At 51.2% G+C, this 23395-nt stretch overlaps 2 protein-coding genes across 2 annotated transcripts; one reads left to right on the top strand and one right to left on the bottom strand.

Moving 5' to 3' along the window:
* Window positions 1-878: 878 nt before the first annotated feature.
* Window positions 879-17903, bottom strand: CCDC15 (coiled-coil domain containing 15). Its single transcript, XM_035555734.2, has 11 exons — window positions 17869-17903; window positions 17587-17737; window positions 15196-15345; window positions 14128-14316; window positions 13150-13266; window positions 9094-9249; window positions 6689-6808; window positions 4647-4750; window positions 2425-2604; window positions 2209-2357; window positions 879-1270 (listed from the first exon to the last, which is right to left on the bottom strand). The coding sequence occupies exons 2-11, from the start codon at window positions 17716-17718 to the stop codon at window positions 1155-1157; spliced, it is 1413 nt and encodes a 470-aa protein (XP_035411627.1). The 5' UTR covers window positions 17719-17737; window positions 17869-17903; the 3' UTR covers window positions 879-1154.
* Window positions 17904-19445: 1542 nt separating this feature from the next.
* On the top strand, window positions 19446-23182 carry HEPACAM (hepatic and glial cell adhesion molecule). The gene is given in 8 exon segments (XM_050715051.1): window positions 19446-19509; window positions 21100-21125; window positions 21127-21481; window positions 21721-22002; window positions 22094-22187; window positions 22649-22719; window positions 22822-22892; window positions 22964-23182. Coding segments are annotated over 8 exon segments (1182 nt in total).
* The last annotated feature ends 213 nt before the right edge of the window (window positions 23183-23395 follow it).

Below are 23395 nucleotides of genomic sequence, written 5' to 3'. Positions count from 1 at the left end.
CACTTAGTGCCATCAGTGGGTCTGGCAGTGTTGGGCTCGGCCGTGGCTCCTCTGCACTGTGTGGAGATGGATGGGGTCACCCACCTGCATCCTGGCGCCTGAATGTTCCCCACTGGCTGGAGGATACGAAGCAGAAGGTGCCAGGGGCACCAGTGGCTTTGACAGCACCCAGGCACGAGGTTTCTCTTTGGGATGCTCTGGGTTTTGGGATGCTCAGAACCCCAGCGAAGCAACAGGAGCAGCCTGCGATGCTGGTACCACAGAGCAGCATCCCCATGACTAGACTCCTTGTCAAAGCAAATCCATCCCAGCATCCCAAGAACAGCAGCACCCAGAAAAGCACTATGCTCACCAAGAGTTTAAACAGACTTTTCCCAGGGCAAAGCTCCTTTCCAGAGGAAAACAGGCCATGGGAGCATGGATTGGGTGCTACTCTGGGTGGGGGCAATTAGGTCCTCTCCAGGAAGAAAGCAAATGAGCAATACATACCTTACTCTGCCCCGTGACCTGAGAGGCAGGGGCCGGAGTGCGTGATATGGAAATCTACAGAAGGGAGTGGGAAGGAAGAAGTTCAGGATCGGGAGGGTTTCATTCAAAGCAGCTGGATCACACATAGTGCTTCCCAAGCACTGCTAGTGCCTGCAGCATGGGCTGGCCGCATGCCCAGGATCACTCCTCTGTGAACCGATCAGGGCGGGCAAAGGTTTGGCGGCAGGCATGCGCACCCTTTGCCAGGAGCTGGGGCCAAGTACCCGCGGCAAAACACTCTGCAAGTGATCCCAGAAGTGTGGCTTAAAGCGATGGATGAGGCGATGTGATACTCAACCCCGGGCACCTTGTTTCTCCTCATTTCTCACTGCAAACAAGACTACAGAGCATCACACATGCTGCAAAGTTTATTGAGCAGCTGAACACCAAAATTCAAACGCTTGCCTCTAAACAAGCCCACAAAAGAACAATCAGCCCCTTCACACTTGCCACCAGCCCTGTGCTCCTGGTCTGGCCAACCGCACCAAGGGAGCAAAACCAAAGATGCGTGACTTAAACCTGAGCACAAGGAGCAGCAAGTGCTCTGGCACGGCACGGCTCTCGTGCTGGGACACGACGCCTACTTACGCCAGTCCCTGAGCCACAGGGGCACACAGCCACCCTCTTCACTGGTGCTTCACAGGGTGTGTGCAGAGAGCAGCGAGGTCACGGATGGGCAGTTTCATCCTCCCATCTGTGGGGTCACAGGACAGGACGACAGACTGCAGAGCATGGCTGTAGGCTGAGTAGAGAAAGAACCGAGAAGCAGCGTTAGGAGATGAGAGTTTCACCTATGGCCCAAAGCTGGGGGCAGCTTCTGTCTTTTACTGCAAAGCAAAGAGAGAAGACCTGTTTTTTAAGATTAATCAACATGCCTGTAGTTTTCCACATTCTTTTTTTGCACCCTGCAGGCTGTATGGCAGTCTGTACACTCCCAATTACAGAGTGGTACGTCAGCCAAAGCAGGAAACCCAGAGATTTTTTTAAGGCCTCCATTTCTCCACTTTGCAAAGCCACCTAGAAGATAACTCCCAATTACTCAGGCAGGTATTTTTCCTAAATCAGAGCACTCTTTACACAAAGATGATTTCTGTCACCTTCTTGCAACCAACCTCCCCAAGCACAGATCTAGCATTTAAGCAAAGAGCTCCAAAAGCCACTGGTTTCCCATGCCCTTAACAAGCCCGTTCTGCAGTATTTTCCTCGTGGCTCTCCCCCTGTCAACACATCTACGTATTTACAGCAGCATTTTTCAACACTTTGACACAGAGGCTGGCATTCTGCTGAGGATGCCACTAAGCTCCCTGAAGAGAGAGAGGAAGAAGGGATTAGAAATGAGCAGCTGAGCACCTGATTTTTCCCTGAGCAACATATTTGAGTTGCCCTAGTCTTACACTAGGCAAGCTAGCAGCTGGGCACATCTGCGCAGTATTACAAGATGTACCTGCAGCACAGAAAGATCTAGTTAAACACAATGTTGAGTCTATCAGCAGCAGGGCCCTTTTCTTTTTGGAGTATGCTTGCAGTCCTGGCAGCCATGAGCTTTTCTGCACAGTATCAGCAAACAGTAGCCCAGAACCAACAGGAACTTCTGGCCAGGATTGATTTCTCCCAGTGCAGTCGGACATATGCCCTCTGCTAGGTCTGTGCTAAGTCCTCTTGAAGAGCAGGAGCTCCTACCTTTGTGGTTTTTGTAGAAGACACAGTTGTTGGCACAGGTATCTGGGTGGGACTCCCAGAAATCAGAGCTGCAGGAGCACAAGGGAGGCAATTCGATGTTGTACAGCTTCATCTTCTCCTTCACCTCAGCTCTTAGAGCTTCTACATACCTGCAAGGGACAAAGCATTCACTTTTGCTCTGTACAAGGAGCCAGGACCCAGTTGTTGGCAGCTCACCTCACGTACTCCTTATTTCGCTGCTGCTTTTCCTTAATCTTCTTCAGCTTACTCTCCTCCAGTTCAAGGTGGGCCAGGATTTCACAGACACTTTCCCCCAAGCAGGGTTCTTGCTGCTCAGCCATCTTCTGCATCTTTTGCTCTTCCACTTGGCGCTGGTTCTCCTTCTTGCTCTTAATCCTGCAGGCACGGACAGCTGTCACTGGGCTTCCTTAGAGGAGGAAGAAGCTTCCCCACGTGAACTCCATTTCCTGACATGTGCTGGACCACATTTACACCCACCCCATTTACATGTTCCTGTTCTGAAGTGGCACCTCCACTGCTCCAAAAAAGCTCCTGAGATGCTCTCTTCCATTCTTTTGAAACCAAGAATGGTGCCTGGGCTCTTTTATATCCACCCAAAGGGCAATAGTCCATGGGGCCAACTACCCAGCCACCCCACTTGTGATATCTTCTGATTATAGGGCAGCTTGGATCTTACCATAAGCTGTCCTTGCAAAATTTCCATGACAAGGAACTTAACAGGACTGCAGAAGAGTGCAGGGTACAGCAGAAAAACTCCAAGGATCCCATGCCTACTCTAAATAGACTTGAAGAGGTGATTTTTTTCTTTTTTTTTTGTTTTTAACCAGATCTTCATTGCCTCAATTTCCATTGCACCTAAATGGCACTCCAGCCCGTCCATGGAATCTGGACTGTATAATTCACAAAAATGCAAAGCACATTCCCTTGACAAGTGGCAATTACAAAACACAAAGACTTTAAACCGAAGCATCTGCCATTTTATTCCTGCTGATGAGTAACAAATGCAATAATATGTTACACACGGATCACTGCCAAAAGGCATTCAAAAAAGTCAAAGCTGGGTAGAAGCCAGGGAAAGAAAGCCTAATAGAATGGGACTTTTGGGATGTTACTCCATTTGGTGGGTCAGATATGAGAATGAAGTGCTCACACATTGAGAAGGGAAGTACTGAAGCCAAACTTCTCGTCAAGTTATAAACTCCAAAACATCTTTTAAATGAAGTGGTAATAGAGCCTTAACTACACCACCATAAATCTTCTACTGTAGAAGCTAAGGCCAAGGCCAACTTAGCTTTACACTAAGTAATTGCAAAAACAGCTTTTTTTTGCGCATGCTCTGAGCAGCTTGCAAGACTAGCAGAGACCCTGGGACTGGAAGGGGCGGGGGTGGGGGGGAGAAGATATCACTAACTAGAAAGTCCCTGGTGTCTCGCCAGCACTTGCAGGGCAGGAAAGGGTCTCCAAAGCTCTGAGCGCCAATTTAAGTTTCAGGAATGTGGCTGTAGAATTTCCTCAGATTTGCAATTTCTCTCTGAAAAATGGCCGCAAAAAAACAACCACCAGGATCTTGTGCCCCAGGAACACTGCATCACAGCAGGCTGACCCCTTCATTTAAAGGCTCGCTCATTTATTCTGCTTGCTGGTTTGTCCACTTGGATCGGTTGGAGCTGGTTGCAGGTGGCATCTGGGTTACGCTGCTGTTTTGAAACTGCACTTCAATCAAATCAAACGGAAGGTCCAAATCCTGCCCTCACAAACCTGTGCTGCTCCCACAGAGCTTGCTCACTGCAAACCCAGTGTCAGAAAAGGTGATTACAGTGTGGAATTGGATCATTTTAGATGCAATTTTTAGATGCTCTTGCATAGCGAGTCAAAGACAAAAGCGTAGAGCATCTTTCTTTTGGTCTGAAATTGCAGAGCTCCTCCTTAAGAACCTCCTTAAATGGAGACAAAACAACCAAAATATGAACAGGTACTTTTACATAGATAAGGAGTTTTCAACTCTGGAACAAGTGCTAAGAAATCTTTTTATTATGCTATATATATGTTTATAGTTATGAGGGTGAAGGGTCTGACAAACATCCCACAGAAAAGTAGTTTAATGAGAACATGATCTCACCCCAAAGTTTCTGAACATGGGCACAGGGTCTTGGGATCGGTGCCCCAGAGGGCTGTGGTTTGGTAAACCATACCTCTCTCAGCCTGACATTTCTAACTCCCATTTCTTACTGCCTAATTAAAAAAAAAATCAACTTTTTTTAAAGTAGATAAAGTGGCAAAGGAGTCAGAATGTGACTCATCACATGCTTTTTTTTTTTCCTCCTATCAAGATAGACAGTCTTCTCAAAGCCTTTGTGTTTTGTTTACTGGGCTGCAAAAGGAAAGTGAGAGCGTGTTGCTCATCTGCACATACTCACTTAGCAATCCTCTTCTGCTGCTCTTTCTGCCTCCGCTGCTCCTTCACTTGCTCTCGCTCAACATTCATGAAGAGACGCTTGCACCTCAGGTACTCATTCTGACGCTGTAGGAATGAAGATGCAACTTTAAGAAGGATGTCTTGTAGGAGACTTATCTAGTATCAGGTAATATCAATGCTCGGCTTGATTTTTGGAGCTCATAGTTGTCTGGATAGAAGCCTCACTCCTTCCCCAAATGATCCTTAGAAGTCCCTTAATATCCCAGGACTAAGGAGAAGCTGGAGAGATGGAGGGAGTCCAAGGCATCTCAGAGCATCACAGAGCTTAGTACCAGCACCCTTTGACTGAATCTCCTATGGATACGGGACACCTGACAAATTCCTAACTTCTTACTTTCCTGGCGAGAAAAAAAACCAGCTCCTCCCACTTCACTCCAATAGAGGAGAGTGCTAGAAGCAACAGTGCATGAATTTCTATCCACCATGGTCCAATTGCAGGCCTTACACAAAATCCTGTTATCTCCAAAAGAAATCAATAAATAAATAATGCACAACGTCAAGCTGAACCCAGCACATGCAGAACTGCAGAGGCGGCAAACTCATTGCTGAGACAAACCCAAGAGCCCCACACGGAACACAGCTCTCACACAGCTGGACTACACGGAGAGGTTCGGTGTTTGGGCTTCAGCTTAAACCCAAAGATGCAGCGAGGGTGGGGAAACCTCCTGGCTCGATCTCACATCTGATCCTGCCACCTGAACGGGAAGCAGTCAGCATTCAGTTTGTTTGAGCTCCACGATGCCAGAAAGTGGAAGGCATGGATTTTCTCATCAATACCAAGAGCTCTGGGCTGAGTGTGTCTGTCCTGTTCACTGGAAACAGCCTTGCACAGCTGGAGATAAAGGCGCAGGAGAGATTGGCAGGCTGAAAGGATAGAAAGCTGGGTGGAAAAAAACCATACGGAAGAGCCTGCTGCAAACCCAGTTATCTCAAGGTGGATCAGAGCCAAGGAGATACAAAGCAAGGGGCAGAGGGAACTGATGGGGGAAGCAACAGCCTGACAAGCCCCAGCTGCTGTCATGCCTTCCAGAAACCACAACCGGATTTTTGGATCAGTTTGTTAGAAAAATGCACATAAAAAACAAAAACAATTTGTTCAAAGTCCTTTCAAGTTTTATGCTGTAGACCGCAAGGAAGCTGACAAAAGATGAGAGAAATGCTCAAGTCAGAAAGAAGCAGGAAAAAAAGAAGCCACTTTCTTTAGACATCCCAGAGAAACAATCCCTTTGCATCTCCTGTATTAGCATGAGCCAAACTGTTGGACACAGACTGATTGGCCCCTGTGATTAAATCAGACCCTCAGCGTGCTACAGTAAGATACGAAACCCCATTAACAACACAAACAAACCCCAGCAAGCTTAGACCACTCCTGAATCAAGTTAGGCAAAGTTACTGTGCTCAAGTAAAGGGCCCATGAGCCAGCCAAGAGGGAGGTAACTTCATGCCTTGCACTGACCAAACGGAGCGGCTCAAGCTGAGAGCACAGCCAAGCTCCTGCAAGTGTCAGGCTTGCAGTCTGTGCCTGAAAGCCATTATCCCTCCTGCTAGGTACTGATATGGTAGGAACCTTTATATTCCAGCCTTATATCCAAACAAGATAAAGTAGGGTTTTGTTCTTTTTCTTTTCTTGTTTTTCCCCAGCATTTTTTTAAATAACATTTTTGGCAGGTCTTCCCCCCCCCTCCCCGTGCAACTACAGAGAACAAATCACACCACCTTTCAGCTTTTGTTTTGCAAGGCAAAATGAACCAAGCTCTTTTCTTCTAAAACACTTCAGTGTTAATTTGGATCTCAGATACTGAGTAGGTTTCTACCTACTGTGTAGGTTTGCTGAAAACCCAGGACACCATCAGCACTTACAAACTTACAAACCCAGCAGATGCTGCTCCCAAGGCTTATCTGAGCCAGCAGCATTACCTAGGCTCAATACCTTTCACTCCCGAAACGGAGACAAAACAGTGAGCTTGGCTGTAGCAGACAAACCTGCTTCTTGGTTTCCTCTTGGTCTATGCCAGCCCAGAGTACAAGGGGAGCTCGACAAGTGGGGTTCAGTCTCTGGGGAGACTTGGGCAGGCTCAAGTCCTTCACTGATCCACCACAGAACTGAAAGACAGTACAAGAGAGCAGCATCAGCATCTTCACACTCAAGTTTCTCACCTTCCCTCAGCAAAGTCCTCAAGCCGGAGGTGAGTCAGTCCTCACCAGGGTAACCCACCTAACACAAGCTGCACGTTTCCAGGATACGTGTGCATTAGGCTTACACGGTAAGGTTTTATCGGGGGGGGCTGCAGGGGTGGCCTCGGTGACCAGAGCCAGCTCCAGACAGCTCCAAGAAGGACCCGCCACTGGCCAGAGCTGAGCCATGAGCAATGCTGGTTGGGCCTCTGGGAGAGGAGAATTAAGGAGGGGGAGGGGAAGGGGAGGAAAAACTGCTGTGCTAAAAAAAATGCAGCTGGGAGAGGGGAGTGAGAAATGCGAGAGAAAGAACCCTGCAGGCACCAAGGGCAGTGCAGCAGGAGGGCAGGAGGTGCTCCAGGCGCTGGGGCAGAAGTTCCCCCGTAGAGGCCCCTGGTGCAGCAGGCTGTCCCCCTGCAGCCCACAGGCACCACGGAGCAGATCCCCACGCTGCAGCCTGGGGAGGAGCCCACCCAAGAGCAGGGGATCTGGGGGGGCTGCTGCCCGTGGGGGACCTGTGCTGGAGCAGTTTGCTCCTGACAGACCCCGTGGTACAGACCCATATTGGAGCAGTTCCTGAAGAGCTGCTGCCTGTGGGCAGCCCCTGCATGCTCAGTTCGGGAAGGACGGCATCCCGTGGGAAGGACCCCACGGGGAGCAGGGGCACAGAGGGACCGAGGAGCGGCGGAGACGAAGCGTCAGGGACTGACCGCAGCCCCCATTGCCCCTGTGCTGCTCAGGCGGAGCAGGCAGAAGAGGGTGGATGGGGGAAAGGTGCTTTTAGTTCTCACTGCTCTCATCTGTGAGCAATAGGCAATTAGCCTCCCTTTGGCTGAGTCTGTTTCTCCTGGGACGGTAATTGGTGAGTGATCTCCCTATTCTTATCTCAAGCTTTTTTCTCCCCCTGTTCTGTTGAGGAGAGGGAGTGACAGAGCAGCATGGTGGAGCTTAGCTACCTATCGGTGTTAAAGCACCACTACGTTTGGCTTCCCCTCCCTATCACCAGACAGAAGACACATTCTACATCTCCATATAGGAGCATGAGCACCAATGCTTTGACAAAACACTTCTAAAGGCATCCTTCGAGGAGTTTTCTGTATTAGTTTAAATAGGGATTCCTATTACCACCTCACCTCCCAGACTTTGATTCTGAACTTCATGAAGTGCAAGAAAGTAATAGTAACAAAGCAAGCGTCAGGGAAGTTCAACAGTCAATGTCTCCCAAAACCTCAGTGCAAACCTTCACCTTCTTCACTGCACTCACAGTATTTGCCAAGCCAGTATTTCTGCTCCCTAGCTGGACGAATCACCAGATAAGGTTGGGCACACGTTGCTATATCCATAAAGTATTTGCTAACTACTCCAAGTAATCCAAAGGGCAAAACATTTCCACACCTCGGATGCTTAACAAAACTCTGACTGAAAACAAAGAATCAATAAATACTTTAGCCGGATTCCCAGGAGCAGGCACATAAATGCTGCCTCTAAGGGAGGTGTTTTATACCATCCCCACTAGCTGCCAGCCCTGAGGCAAGGGTGAGGGATGCCAGTTCATTCCTCTGATGAAAACCTTTTTTTTTTTTTTTTTTTTTCCATTTTATTGGAGGCTTCTGTCTGGTTTGATGCACCCACTGCTCTCCCTCCCCAGCACAGGACAAGGGGCAGCCACAGGTCCTCCTGAAACTAGATTAAGCGCACGATGCAATTGCACGCGCAGTCTCAGATTTCTGCTGAGCAACAGCCAATTGGCATGATGAGGCAAGCACATATAAACCACTTTTGAAGCCACAGCGGTAAGATTAAAGCAGTACAACAGTAATGTCGAAACGGCACGGCTATTCTAAGAGAGCACAACAGTCAGAGCTCCCATTACACTTACCCACTAATGGGCTTTGTGTATTTAAAAATGGTGACCTTATGCCCACAGATCAAGACACACGTAAGTTCACAGGCACCTTCTCGCAAAGGTGTCCCTCAAGACCGTGTGTGCTGTGCCAGAGACCCTTCTCCAAGCCATCAATCTCACCTGGCTTTCACACTGCTCCCTGGCCTGTTTTGACCAAAGCTGAGAGTAGGCATAAGAGTTAGCCAGGCCTGAAGGAGTAACTGAAACTGATTACAACAGCAGCCTCACCATCCTTGCTTAAACAAACCCAACTCCCAAAGATTTGAACTTCTTCAGACTAACTGGCCCAACTTCATATGAGTATTACTTTTTCAAGTTCCACTTTGATATAGAAACCATCTTCTTGTTCAGCCTGATGTGGGGCTGTTGCCTGGTCTTGTAGTTCAGCTGGAAGATCATGATGTCCTGCTAGACGTTCCTCACTCTCATCTTCTGTGGGCACTGTGGCATGAGGCACTGGTTCCTGGAGGAGACAGGTGTGAATGCAAAGTTCGTATGTGACTGCTTTGGTGCAGAGAGCAAATGCAATATACTTGAGCAAGGGTTAGAAGTAGCTTTAACCTCAGGACACTTGTTCTGTGAAGTCAGTTGAGACCCGGCAAGCAGCAACACAACGTATTCAAGCATCACTGCAGGGCACGAGAGCCAGAAAAATCTAAATTAACAGGGTAGCTCGTGACTACAACCAACTGTAGAAAGTGAGGGACAGATGTATGTGTGTGGGGTGAAGGAAAGAAAAGGGAAAGACCTCTCCAGGCACTATTTCACAACTGCAAGAGATTTGGGGTAGGTGGGATCTCTTGAGTGATGCTCATTCTGTAGTTGTTCAGATGGTAAGTGGGCAGGCTCCTGAAAGGATATTAACAATATTTTGAGAGGCAGCAGATTGTTTCCTACAAACCAGAAATCAAAATGCCAGAAGCAAGCTCTGAGCCATTTTTTTTTTCTTCTTGCTGTCCCTTCAGCAGGCTAGGAATGGAGACAGGTGGGGAAGAGTAGGATTGTTCATAGAGTGAGAGGGTGGATCAACAGGAGGAGCACAGGTCAAGCCAAGGTTTGCTCAAGATGGTTGTGCTGCAATATATGAGGCATGGAGGATAGCCTGGAGCCAGTCTGCACAAGAAATTATTTGATAGGCATAGGAATTACTCTATCAACGCTGTAATGACAAAAATACAACACAGAGAAGCTTCTTCAGTTAGGACAAGGAAGTGGAGAGTGACGGTTATTGCTTTCTAAGGACGCTCTGAAGCCCTGAAGGCAGAAGGAAATGAAACTGCTGGGAAAAAAATCTTTGGGGAATGGTCAGCTGGGGAAAAGAATTTGGGTGCTGTCATGCTGAAGACCTACAAACCCTTCCGCAAAGCAGATGAAGACTTGGTGAACAAGATCGCCTGAAACACAGGACAGATAATTTCCACTGGATTACAATCTAGGTATCTGTTTGGGAAAGAACTGCAGCAGGGAACAGACCAGCAGGATCTTTAAACAGTTTCTGACCTGAAAAGAAATCTCCGGAAGTGAGGAACAGCAATGGTTTCAGGAACAGACTTCTTGTTTAACAATTGCAGAGAATGCGACTCCTTACGGGGAAGAAGAAAAAATAGAAAAAGAAGGAAAACAGAACCAAAGAAGCAGCAGATCTTTAAACAATGCTAACTGAACAAGTGCGAGCTACCTTGCTGGAGTGGAAAGACATGATGCATAGTGTGAGACAAACCTGGCTAAGTCCCAAGCTCTTCTTGTGCCTGTGATCAATGTGAGCACAGAGGAAATGAAGCATGGGTCAGACTACTGAAAGAATCATGTAGGAGACAACACAAGCATGCAGGGGCATAAAACAAGTGCCAGAAAGGCCAAGGCTCCAAGTAAAACAAGAGACATCAAGGTAACAAGAAATAAGGCTTTTGGTAAGAGGGACAAAAGAAGACTCATTACACAGGGAGAGGGAAAGCTATCAGAAGACACCAAGAAAAACTGGATTTTATGCTTCTGTGCATTGGCTTTCAGCCAAAGAGCTGTCCTGAGCTAGTAACAGAAGCAAGACAAATCTTGGACTAGAACTGGGAAGAAAAAGTCAGATTATTCCTAGAAACTGAGGCTTTTTTTTTTTTTTTTTTTTTTTTTTTTAAAGTGGGCAGAACCTGACCTGGGTTACCTCCAGGACTGGCAGACAAGCTGCTAACTACCCCCTTGGAAATGCGTGGAGGTCCAGGTTATTGGGAAAGGACACGCAGTGTTTAAATAGCCTTTAAATTAAGGAGGGGAAAAGGAAATACTAAAGAGAAAACTACAGGAATTTCAGCCTCAAAAGTTTTTAATTGCCTGAATTCTGGAGAAATGAAAAGAAATCACCTTGCAAATTGCCTGTAAGCTGCTAGAAAACAAGATAAGCAGCCACCAACATAAATTTGTCAGGAGCAAGTAGCGTCTAGATGGTATGAATTTATCCTACTACAGAAGAAGCCTCAGGCAAGACCATAGCAGAAGACATCTCAATTTTAGCCTTGCTTTTGACATGGCCTGATGCAACACTTTGGTAAGGAAGATACTCATTAAGTGAAACCAGTACAAGGGAGGCGCAATACTGATTAAAAAACGCTATCTGGATTCAGTCAAGGTAGCTTGCTGAGATAGAGAAGAAGAACTAGGTGGACTCTGCTTGATAATTTCATCATTGGCCAGACTGACAGAAGAAAGAACCCACCAGGCTACATGAAGTTGCAGAAATATTTGAGAACAGGTTAAAACGCCTGCATTCAGATCAAAGAAATCTGCTGGGGAAGACAACACAAGGAAGGTCAACATGAACAAACACAAAGGGCAAGCGGCAATTATCAAGGTGTGATGTCTGTGGCAACCTTTTGCATCTGAAAAGAAGGGAATAAGCTGTTGTCTAATTGTGAATATGGAAAACAAGGCATTCATATAGGAAGAAAGAGTCACATTAAAATAAAAACTTTTATTCTCTACCATCTTGGAGCAATAAAACAGAGTAATGCAATAAATCAACATATCCCTCTTGGCAAAAGTTGCCAAGGCAAGCTATTAGAGCCTTCCTGCCAGAAATTTTAAGAGTGGAGATTAGCATATTTCTGCAACAGTACCTACACTACGGCTCGGGTAGGAGGACGGATGGAGTGGCCCAGAATCCCTCCCAGCCTTGTTTCTCACTGCTGTGGATGACTTGTCACAGGACTCCCACACCACACATCCCACAAGTGCTCTCTGTCTTCTGTAACCGTCTGGCTTGCTTGGGCAGGGACTGTATTATTTATGTGAGGCTTTAACACTGCTAATAGCCAAGTAATGTTATCAGTCCATCTTGCTGAGCAGTCTGAAGGCACTGAGGACTTAAACAGAAGGTATGCGCAGTGTTTGAAATAGATACAAGTTTTCTGAGCCCATAATTACAGTGTTTCTGTAACTCTTGTTCTCAAAGCTGACTTTCTTGAACAGACATCCAACAATACACAGAGTAGGAAGACCCAGACCAGCCCTTATATAAAAGGCATTTTCTAGATAACAGCTAGCCAAGATGTACTTCACCCTTGATGAACCCGAAAAGAGAAGGGAATGAAGAACTGCAAGACAGGCAGGAAGCTGGCTCCAGTGAAGGCAGTAAGACAAAATATCAGGCTGGGTTGCTGCTGGTATTCTCCAGGACTGGTGGGTGGGCAAAGTCCATCAGTTTAAGAAAGGTCTTGGCATAGAAAGCACAACACAGCTATGCCAACAGCTGTAGCACAAAGCTGATTTTGAGTAACAAAAACAGGATGAAATTGAACAGCACAAAAGGTCAGGCACTTGGGACTAATCTTGTTATGTGGCTACTATGTACTTAATGCTTTGAGAAAAGGAGATGCATGCCAACAACTACATGCCTGCCAGACACCAGTCCTGGATGAGGAATACCCTCCAGATCTTAGCCATGCACACAACACAGACTGATGCAATGGAAACAATTCTTGAGGTTTGCTGAAGAAATAAAGGCGCATAAGGGGAGAGTCGATCACTACATTCCTCCCAGATACGCAGACCACAATCTAAGCCTCTTAAACCTTTTTTGAACTTGTATTTCCTAGTTTATCTTTCATTAGTCTCTGCAAACAGAAGTGTTTTCACCCACTTTACCCTTCCGCCTTCTCTGAAAGGTGCCTAGAAGAACAAAGGTAGAAGTGTCATGCATGGGACAGAGCCCTCAAGCCCCATTCATCCACGGGTGAATCATCATCTGGGTTGCAAAAACAGTTTTTGCTGAACAGACTCCCTGAGTGATGCTTCGGATTTGCCAATTAGCATCAGACCTGCCCACAGCTTCACAAGTAACTCACCTTAGCCTGCCCCAGCTGCCCTCACTCACCTCATGCCTCCTGTTGAGGCTCCAGATGCCACCAGGGAGCTCAGGAGGCCCCGTTCCTTCAGGCACAGTCCGGCAGGATGCCAGCCTGCGACGAACTTGCCTCATGGTTTTGCTGAGCTGCCGTAAGAGGGGACATAAGGACAGGCAAAACAACGGGTCAGTAGATGCTTTCTGCGAGGGCCACGCCAAGAAGTTTAATTACGTAGAAGAGATGTTGCAATGCACCCTGCTCAAAACAAGGAGAGCTTCAGTGCTTTATTGAGGGAGTGTGGGTCAACTTTCAGTTAGCTTCACCAACAGGTGTAACATGTGATTGGGGTAATCTGCAACCAATGCATCTTTCAGAGCTGCCCAAACGCACCGAAACCCTGATCCAGCCATGGTAAAGGACACGGTTACAGCTCATCCATTCCCGAATCACTTTGCTGAGATGTTAGAAGTCCCAGATCCCCAGTGCCCAGCCAGAAATTGTTACACGTCCCAGGGGAAACAGTGCCCCAACTAGAACAACTCCAATTCCTGGATGAACGCAAATGCCTTATAAGATGCCAAATGCAGCGTCAGCATCTCTATTAAAGAAGTCCCTAGATCACATTTTCCAAGATTTCACAATCACACACCCCTGGTTTGCAGGACACAAGCTTCAATGAGGTGGCACCATCTAGTGTCTACTCTTCAACATGACATCCCAGCGCAGTAACAGGTCACTGTGCAGGGTTCCCCGTGGGTTTTACTGTAAATTCACAGTGTCTACAAGCAGTGGAGAAAGTACAAGCACAGCATCCCATGGAGTGGTATACCAACATTTTGTAAGCCAGAATAAAAATGTAAGCCAATGCTTCATTTAGTATAAATATTAGGGATCCATTGTAAAAACAGGTAGAAAACAAATATTGCCCGTCTTCTGTTTCAAACAACGAGCACACAGCACGACAGAGCAGGGATGGAAAAGATGAGCACAGGAGGGAACCTACACACCTTGGTGGCCTGCTGCTGGAAGGGTTCGCTGGGCACCCCCTGCTCCTGCCACTGTGCCAGGATGGTGCGGGCACTGGGGCTGCAGATGATGGGTGCGGGGTGGCTCCGAAACACACACGTGTTCTTCTTGGGAGTCAGGTGCAGCACCGAGTCCGAGTACTGCATGGCAAGGCAGGTCTCCTTCTCTGCCTGCCAGGACACAGCCCCCGATGTAAAAAAAAAAAAAAAAAACAAAAAAAAAACACAACACGTAAATCTCAAGTGATCATCTCCCCCTTGGCAGGCACATGTCCCTGCAGCAGCTCATGCTCAGCTTCTAGGATTTCACCGTTCTGAGGTAAAAAAAACAAGACACTAAAGCAACACTCTTTAGTGGGCACCATGAGAAAACACAAGCAGTTTTGCCGCTGTTCTGAATGGTGCTAGCAGAGTTACATGTGGACATACCCACTCGACCACGCCTTTTCATCTTTGGAAACAGCCCAAACACCCTAGGGGTGTGTCCAAAACTGTTGATATTTGGGTACTTCCACTTCTCGCTGCACAGTGAGTTTCTGGCAAGTATTACGGAAGGTTGTTTGAAAGTAGAAAGGATTAAATGTATTCACAGGATAAAACAAGCCCTTGGGAGAAAATGGGAACATGGACAAGGTGTGGAAGTGTTGCTTGCAAGCTGCCCTGGTAGAGGACAAGCTGCTTTGCTCCAATGCGACCAGGAGACATTCACACCATTCACAACTCGGGCCTGGCTATTTTTTAACACTGTGGAGATCTGAGAGGGCACCAAGGACACCGTTCTCTGGCTACTGCTCCAGGGAGCCATCGACCCTTCCATGGGGAGGCAAAAGGCTTAATGCACCTCTGGCATCAGAGCGAGCCAAGGTGTCACACTGGCCTCACTCACGGGTTTGCTATTTGCAGCCACAGAGCCTGCTGTAGCCACAAGTTTCCTTACTTTTTCATATTAACATCTTGACTTAGGGTTTGCAGTGTTGTTTTTTTTTCCCCAGCTTAGAGGGACATGTTGGTTTTAGAAGTCTGTGAGGCAGGGAGAAGGGGGATGCTTACCGCTTCGCAGGACTTCTGCAGCTGCTGCTTTCTCCTCATCCTGACTTGCTGGTTCACTCGCTGCTTTACTTCTCCCTGGAAGCGTCTCAGGCTTGCTGCCTTCTTCCTTTGCTGCTCCCTCAGCTCCTCCTCAACTTGAAATGCTGAAGCCTGAGAGAGGTGAAAGAAGATTCCACAAGGCTTTTGCTACGTTGCAGCATTACAGCAGCCCATATTCCTGCTTCCCCGTCCAAAACCTGCATCTACAGGCCAGGCAAGCAGCACCCAGCGCAGTTAATAATGACATTTTGTTTCATAAACTGCACGACACCAGCTTGGACAATGCCTATTGAATTGCTACTAGCTTGAATTGAATCTAGCTAGCTAGGTGCTGCTGCTGAGCACACACGCTTCTTCCTTTGACTCTGCAACGTGCAGAGAAAGGAAAAAAAAAAAAAAAGTAACCTAACACAGTGATTCCTGGTCACAGTTCCCACGAATACTCAGAAATTCTAAGTCTAGACCCAAAGGAGCAGGCTAACCTCCGTCACATTAACACTCTGTACAAGATCCCACGTCCATTTTTCAGACAAGTGTCTCACAAAAGCCATGCTGGAAGTGCGTCAAGCAGTTTGCTGACCACGGTACAGGCAGGGCTACTGCTCTGACAATGATTTTACCATCTGAAGTGAAAGATTAAAAGCAATGACCTAAAAATCAGGTTTTCCATGGTTCCCACTTGAAGCCATGCCAGGCAATTCTGCTTGCGCTATCAAGGTTTAAAGAAAACCAGTATCACTTCCCTGGCTGTCAAATCAGTAAATAACTGTGCAGAATCCTGAAAAGAGGTGGCCAGCAAGATCTGCAGAGGCAGGCTGTCACCTGCTGCAAGCTGATTCAGTTTTACTTATTTACATGCTTAGTTTTATTCAGCTTTACATTAAACACAACAGTGAGGAAGAGAACGAAGGGGAATGAGTGGAGCTGCTGGTAAGAAGCTGACAGACAGACCATGTGGCTGATTGCATCAGATCTCCTGATAGACGCTTTTACAACCCCAAATCGCAGGGTTGTCTGCACCCCACATACCTCACTGCCAGGAATACAAACAGCAGCAGGGCCCCATCAGCACAGCCAAAGCATGAAGACAGAAATCTGCACTATTAACAGGGAAAGCAAGCCAGAGCTACACAGAAAAATGCTGAAGATGCCATCAACAACCTGCCACGCTCCCTGCTGGCAATTTCATTAGCAATTCTGATTGAGGAGGCATTATTATTATTATTATTTTTTTTTAGTATGACCCACTGGTTTATAAAAGCGCATTAAGTAAGTTCTGATAACCCTGCGCACCTTTGGCCACACCTGATGGCACAAGGGCTAGGGGGAGGTAAGGAGCAGCTGAGCATGGCAAACACGCAGGGTGAGGACGCCTCTCCCTAGCAGAGGATGAGGATTTGTGCCAAGACAAACCGAGGCAACGCTCCGGCGCGAAGCCAAGGCTCAGCCCTCCCAGCAAGGACCAGCAGCTCCCAGTCGTGTTGAAATGCAGAGGACCAGGAGCACCCAGGAACGCTTCAGCTCCCCCCGAAGTTTGGCAGTGGAAGCTGTGCGAATACGGAGACAATTCATTTCCATATATTATCTCAACCTTTCGGAATTTAAATTACAATATGGAAATAAATCATCTCAGAAGCACAGGAGCTTCTGTAACGTTTAGACATTAATTACAGGGGACTGAACTCATCATCCTATATTTAATGCACCTTTAGTCTTCTTATAATAACCCTCAAAGCAGAAATCCCTGAGATAAGCATCAACGAAGATTTTCTTAAGTGTTTCTAATGGGGGTACTGCAGAGATCGCCTCTACGGCCTGGAACATTTAACATTCTTATTTTCAAATCAGCAACATGGAATACAGCTCTGGCTCACAGACATCCTTTATAGGTGAACGGGGAGGCAGCAAACAAGGTGAGGAGCACCAATATGAGGGAAAAATGCACGCAGCGGGCACAAACCTGATGATTTTAGCTGCGTTACCTATGACGGAAGTCAGTTCCTAGTAACAAGCTGAAAATACACAGTTCCAGCTAAAATTACAGCACAGGGTGCAAATAATTAAGCTGTCAACTGCAGCTTTCTAGGGACAAACCAGATTCCCCACCCAACGGATTTTTAAATTAATGCATTTCTCCTAAAAAAAAAAAAGACAGTTTATTCAAAGGGAATCAAACCAGGGCTTATGTAAAAGGGAAGCCAGGCTACGCGGGCACCGCGCTGTCTCACCGCCCCCGCCCCAAAATGACTGAGATAAACGCCCCCGGCTGCCCCCGGCCCGAGGTCGGGCTCCGTCCGCTTCTGTCCCTTGGGGGGTGCCGGGGGGGCGGCCCCGGAGCCCCGCAGCACTCACGAAGGCCAGGCCGTGCTGCGGCCCCGGGGGGCCGCTCTCCACCCAGGCGCCCACGGGGGCCACGCGGGGGCTCCTCGCGGCCAGCACCCGCCGGGGGGACCCCGCCGGCCGCTCCCTGCGGGACGGCGGCATCGCAGCGCCGAGCCTGGGCCTGCGGAAGGAAACAGAGCGTGAGCGGGCACCGCCGCCCCCCTCTCCCTTGGGCGCCCCCACCCCGGTCCCTGAGGGGCCCCCGCGCCCCCCGCCCGTGTCCCCGCGGCCCCCCCCCCCAGCCCCACCGACCGCCGCTTCCGCCTCCGCCACGGGTTTGAATCCTGGCGCCGCTTCCGCCCGCCGGCCCCGCCCGCCCCGCCCCGCCCCCGGCTCCGGGGACCGCGGGTTCGCGTCCCGCCGCGGGAGGACGGGGGTGGGGGGGGTGGGGGGTGGGGGGTGGGGGGGAGGTGTCCGCCCTGCGTGCCTCCGGGAGCGTCCCCTTGAAACGCCCCCCTGAGCACCCCTGAAACATCGCCCACAGCGTCCTTGGAACACTCCGGGGCATCTCCCCAAAGTATCCTCTCGGAGCATCCCCCCGACATCCCCCTGACATCCCCCCGACATCCCCCCGATATCCCCCTGACATCCCCCCGACATCCCTCCGACATCCCCCCGACATCCCCCTGACATCCCGCCGACATCCCCCTGACATCCCCCTGACATCCCGCCGACATCCCGCCGACATCCCCCTGACATCCCCCTGACATCCCGCCGACATCCCCCCGACATCCCCCTGACATCCCCCCGACATCCCGCCGACATCCCCCCGACATCCCGCTGACATCCCCCCGATCATCCTGAGAACACCCCTGGCGTGTCGGCCCCATACGTTCTCAGAGCATCTCAGAAACATCCCCCAGTGCATCCCAACAGCACCCCACAGAGCGTCCTGAGCACACTACAGCATCCCCCCAAACACCCTAGAGCATCTCTCTGAAGCCTTCCCCAGAGCGTCCCTGGAGCATCCCCAGAGCACCCCACCAGAACACCCCCCTGAAGGCCCCCCCAGAATAACCCCATAGAGCCCCCTGGAGCTTCTCCCCGTGGTGTTCCCCTCCGACGCCCCCCCAAGCATCTCCCCATTGCACCGGTCCAACTTCCCAAAGCACCTCCCTATAGCATCTCCCCATGACGCCCCCCCCAGCATCTCCCAAGAGTGTCCCCCCCCAAAATCTCCCCCGAGCACCTCCCTAAGAAGGTCCGAGCATCCTCCACTGCATCCCGGAGCTGGGGAGGCTGCTCTGGGGGGAGCCGAGCATCGCCCACGCGAGGAGCTTGGCAGAGCTCTGTGGGAAGCGACTCCGGGCACCCTGCCCTGCTCCCGCTGCCCCATTCAGCCGCCGGGAACCACTGCTAATTGGCACCGGAGCTGGAGCGGGGCCCGCGGGCAGCCACGGCTTCGTTTTAAAGCATCAGCCTGGAAAAAGCAAAAGGAACGCTTGGCTTGTGGGGACTGGGGGGGGGGGGGGGAGCTTTGTGAAATAACCCCCCAAACGCCCCCCTAAAAAGTAACGACAAACAGAAAACAGGACGCAACGCCCTGGTCCCCAGATCCCATGGGATGCTGAGCGTCCCCGCGCAGCCAGGCGGGGGGAAAAATCGCGAATCTGGGTGATTTCTCCCCAAACAAATGTCAGCTCAGGCCGCTGGGGAGGCGAAACACACAGGGCTCTATTGAGAGAGCAAGGGACAAATAAAAAAAAAAAAAAAGAAAAGAAAAGAAAAAGGAAAAAAAAAAAATTGGCCGGGCTGCAGGCCAGCAGCACAGAGGGACGTGCCCAGAGCGGGGAAGTGTCGCAGAGCGGGGCCCCTGCAGCCTGCCCGAAATGTGGGGAGCAGCGGCCGCCCCGTGCCTGCTGCCCGCTGCCTGGCTCCTGGCGCTGCACGCAGGTAGGGGGGCAGCCAGCCTCCTCTCTTTTCCCCCCCTTTTTCTGTATTTTTTTTTTGTTTGTTTGTTTTAACCCAAATGGGGCAGGAGTGGAGGAGGCCGGCGGCTCTCATTAAATTGGGGGGTTGGGGGGAGGTTTGGGTACGGGGGGGGACGCGCGCTGCCGCCGAGCAGCCGCTCCGGTGGCAGAGGGGTGGAAAGGAGGAAAAAAAGGGCCCAGAAGCGAGGAAAAAAGCTCTGTGGGAGGAAAGCCGGTCCTGCTGGGGGGGAGTGGGGGGTGAACCCCAGGCTCAGACAGCAGATTTTGGCTTCCCCAAACCCTTTTCTTGCTCAGTCTTCATCTTCCCTCAAAAGCCCCTTTCTCACCCCGCTTCTCTCCTGTTCCCCCACCCCACTGCATCTCACCTGAATGCATTAACTCCCCAAGCACCCCCCTCCACCAGCACACTGATTTCTGGGACTCAGCACCCCCTGAAGGAGCAAACCCACCCCCTCTTGGGGCCAGCACAGGAAGGCAGCTGCAATTCTTTTCCCCCATTTCTCAAAAGTTTGCACACAAAGGCAGCAACGGGGGGGTCGGGTTGAGGATGCAGAGCAAATTGGATTGGTTTTGCACCCCAAAATTTATTCCATGAAGGGGGGGGGGGCTTGAAGAAACCGCTGCCTTTTGGGGGAAGGATTGGTGTTTTGGGGATGTTTGTGTGATGCTTCCTAAATCCCTCCCATCCCTCCCCCCAGAACCTTGAAAATATAAAGCAATGGGGTTAAAGCAGGGCAGGAATGGGCTCCCAGACACACAAGGGTGTGGGGATGGGGCAGGGGTCGCATCCTGATCATGTGCCCGGGTTTTATCCCAAATTTCACCCCACGTTGCCTTTTCGGGGCTGAGCTCTGCGGCTGCTGGGGAGGATGGATGGACGGATGCTGCATACCAATAGGTCCCGTGACTTTCAGGCTTGTTTAAACCCTTTCTTGCTCTGCTCTCCTCCCTCCTCGCCCCCCCCAGCTGATTTCACCTCCCCCCCGCTTCAGTCTGGGGTTTGGTTAACTTCAGGTGACAGCATCTGGATGGGGGCTCACGGATGTGGCTCTCAAACTAGTGGGGACAGGGGTATTTTGGAGATTAAACCCATTTTATTTTTATGTCTTTGGTTTTTGTTTTCCCTCAAAAGTTAGATTTTTAAGCCTTGCTGTTTGCTTTGAGCACAGACAGCTTGAATTTCCCTGTGGGGTGAAGGGTACCGGGAGGTCCCCTCGGAACTGGGACACGGTGGCTCGGTTGCCAGTGTTGTGTTTGTGCACTGGCATGGGGGGGGTGGCCAGACAAGAGCATCCTCTAGGGCTCGGGGTGGGAACCCTGTGTGTGCATCTTTGCAAGAGTTACATGAATGTCCCCGATACACTTTGCAGAGTGTTGCATCAACTCCCCCAGTGCACTTTTCAAGGGTTGCATCAACCCCCTCCCAAAGCACTTTTTGGGGCGATGCATGCATTTTTGCAAATCTCCGTGCAAACAGTGGGGGTGCTGCAGGAGAGGGATTTTCAGGGATGCTCGTCGCGGCTCCGGGAGGGGGTTTTCCCCTTTTTCGGAGGGCCGGGACGCGGCGCCCGCTGTCTCCCCCACGTCCCCAGGTCTGCTGGCGGGCGTGAACATCACCAGCCCATCGGCGCTGGTGCGCGGCACGGCAGGCAAGGCGGCGCTGCTGTCGGTGCGCTACGCCAGCGCCAGCCCCGACAAGCCGGTGGTGAAGTGGCAGCTGAAGCGGGACAAGCCTGTCACCGTCGTCCAGTCCATCGGCACCGAGATCATCGGCAACCTGCGGCCTGACTACCGTGACCGCATCCGCGTGCTGGAGAACGGCTCGCTGCTCATCAGCCCGCTGCAGCTGGCTGATGAGGGTGCCTATGAGGTGGAGGTCTCCATCACCGATGACACCTTCACCGGCGAGAAGACCATCAACCTCACCGTGGACAGTAAGGGCGCCCAGCCGAGCTTGGTTTTCCCCTTGGGACATCTCTCCCCACAGTGTTTTGTGAGGAATCTGTCCATCAGGGAGGTGGTCTGGGGAGTTCAGCAATACAGAGAGGTGGCTCTGGCTTGCTTGCAGCGAGGTCGGGTCCCCACTAGGGCACTGATGTCCTCCCCTTCCGTGCCGTGGGTCCATCCGTGCCCTTTGGGGTGTTGGTGTCACCTTGGCTCCCCTCATCCACAGTCCCCATCTCAAAGCCGCAAGTGCTGGTGGCCTCCTCGACGGTGCTGGAGCTCAGCGAGTTCTTCACCCTCAACTGCTCACATGAGAACGGCACCAAGCCCACTTACACCTGGCTGAAGGATGGGCGGCCGCTGAGCAACGACTCCCGCCTTCTCCTCTCCCCCGACCAGAAGATCCTCACCATCACCCGCGTCCTCATGGCCGATGACGATGTCTACAGCTGCCTGGTGGAGAACCCCATCAGCCATGGCCGCAGCATCCCCGTGAAGCTCACTGTCTACCGTAAGATGTGTCCCCAGGGCTGGCCATTGCTTGCAGGTATTCCTGGTTAAGATTTTTTGGGGGGGGGTCCCCCCTTGCTGCTCTCTCCTAGGCCGGAGCTCCCTCTACATCATCCTCTCCACGGGCGGCATCTTCCTCCTTGTAACCCTGGTGACTGTTTGTGCCTGCTGGAAACCATCTAAGAAGTATGGTTGAGGGGAACGTGGGAGCCAACGGAGTTTCTTGTCCTGTCCCATCCCATCCTGTCCTGTCCTTCCCTTCCCCCTTACATCTTGCCCTGTTTTATCCCATCCAATTTGATACTGTCCCGTTCAATCTTGTCCCATCCTGTCCCATCTCATCCTCTCCTGTCCCATCTCATCCCCCTTTATCCCATCTCATCTCATCCTGACTTGCCCTGTCCTGCCCCATCTCATCGCATCCCACCCCATCCCACCCCACCCCACCCTATCTCATCCCGTCTCCATCTCCATCTCCATCTCCATCTCCATCTCCATCTCCATCCCCATCCCCATCCCCATCCCCATCCCCATCCCCATCCCCATCCCCATACCGTCCCGTCCTGTCCCGTCCCGTCCCGTCCCATCCCATCCCATCCCATCCCATCCCATCCCCACCACCATCACCACCTCTGTTCCCTCCCCAGACCAAAGCAGCAAGCGGAGCCACCCCCCCCCGACTACACTGAGCAGGATGAGGAGCACCCCAAGCACGAGGGTGAGCGTGGTGCTGGCAGCACGGACAGCACCGTGCCCTGGGCACCCACCACCTTCCCCTCCCTTCCCTTCCCATCCCTTCCCTTCCCCACCTTGTCTGCAGCTGACACCATCCCGCGCGGCACCGACCACGACCGCAAGACCCCGCTGGCCCTGTACATCCTCAAGGAGCAGGTGAGTGGGCAGCAGGGCCAGGTGAGGCCGGGAGCGTCACCCCCGTGTCAACACCCACGCCCTCCCCGCAGGACACCCCAGCACCCCAGGAGGATTCACCACCGCCCGCCGGGCGCTCGCCGGGGCGAGGGGCTCGCCGCTACCACCGCTCGCCTGCCCCCGCCCGCCCTCCCCGCTCACCCCCCGGCTCACCCGCGCGCTCCCGCACCGCCCCACGCCTTCTGCGGGCCACCGGTGTCCCTGCCATCCGGGAGCAGGAGGAAGGCAGCGCCCTGGAGATCAGTGCCTGAGCTGGCGGCGGTGGCGGGGAACACGTGGACAGCCCCCCCGCGACGTTGAGGGGTGATATGGGGCACGGCGGGAAGTCACTAATTTGGTATTGATCTCAGCTGGAGCTGCACCCTGCCGCCCCGCGAGGGGTGCTGGGGTGTTGCTGGAAGGGCCTGGCTGCGGGGTGGGGTGTGGGGCGCACGGGGAACACACACGCACGTGCATCGGGTGTG

This window comes from Cygnus atratus, chromosome 22 (assembly GCF_013377495.2).
Source record: "Cygnus atratus isolate AKBS03 ecotype Queensland, Australia chromosome 22, CAtr_DNAZoo_HiC_assembly, whole genome shotgun sequence".
Classification (NCBI taxonomy): Eukaryota; Metazoa; Chordata; class Aves; order Anseriformes; family Anatidae; genus Cygnus; species Cygnus atratus.
This window is presented reverse-complemented; position numbering and strand designations above follow the sequence as displayed.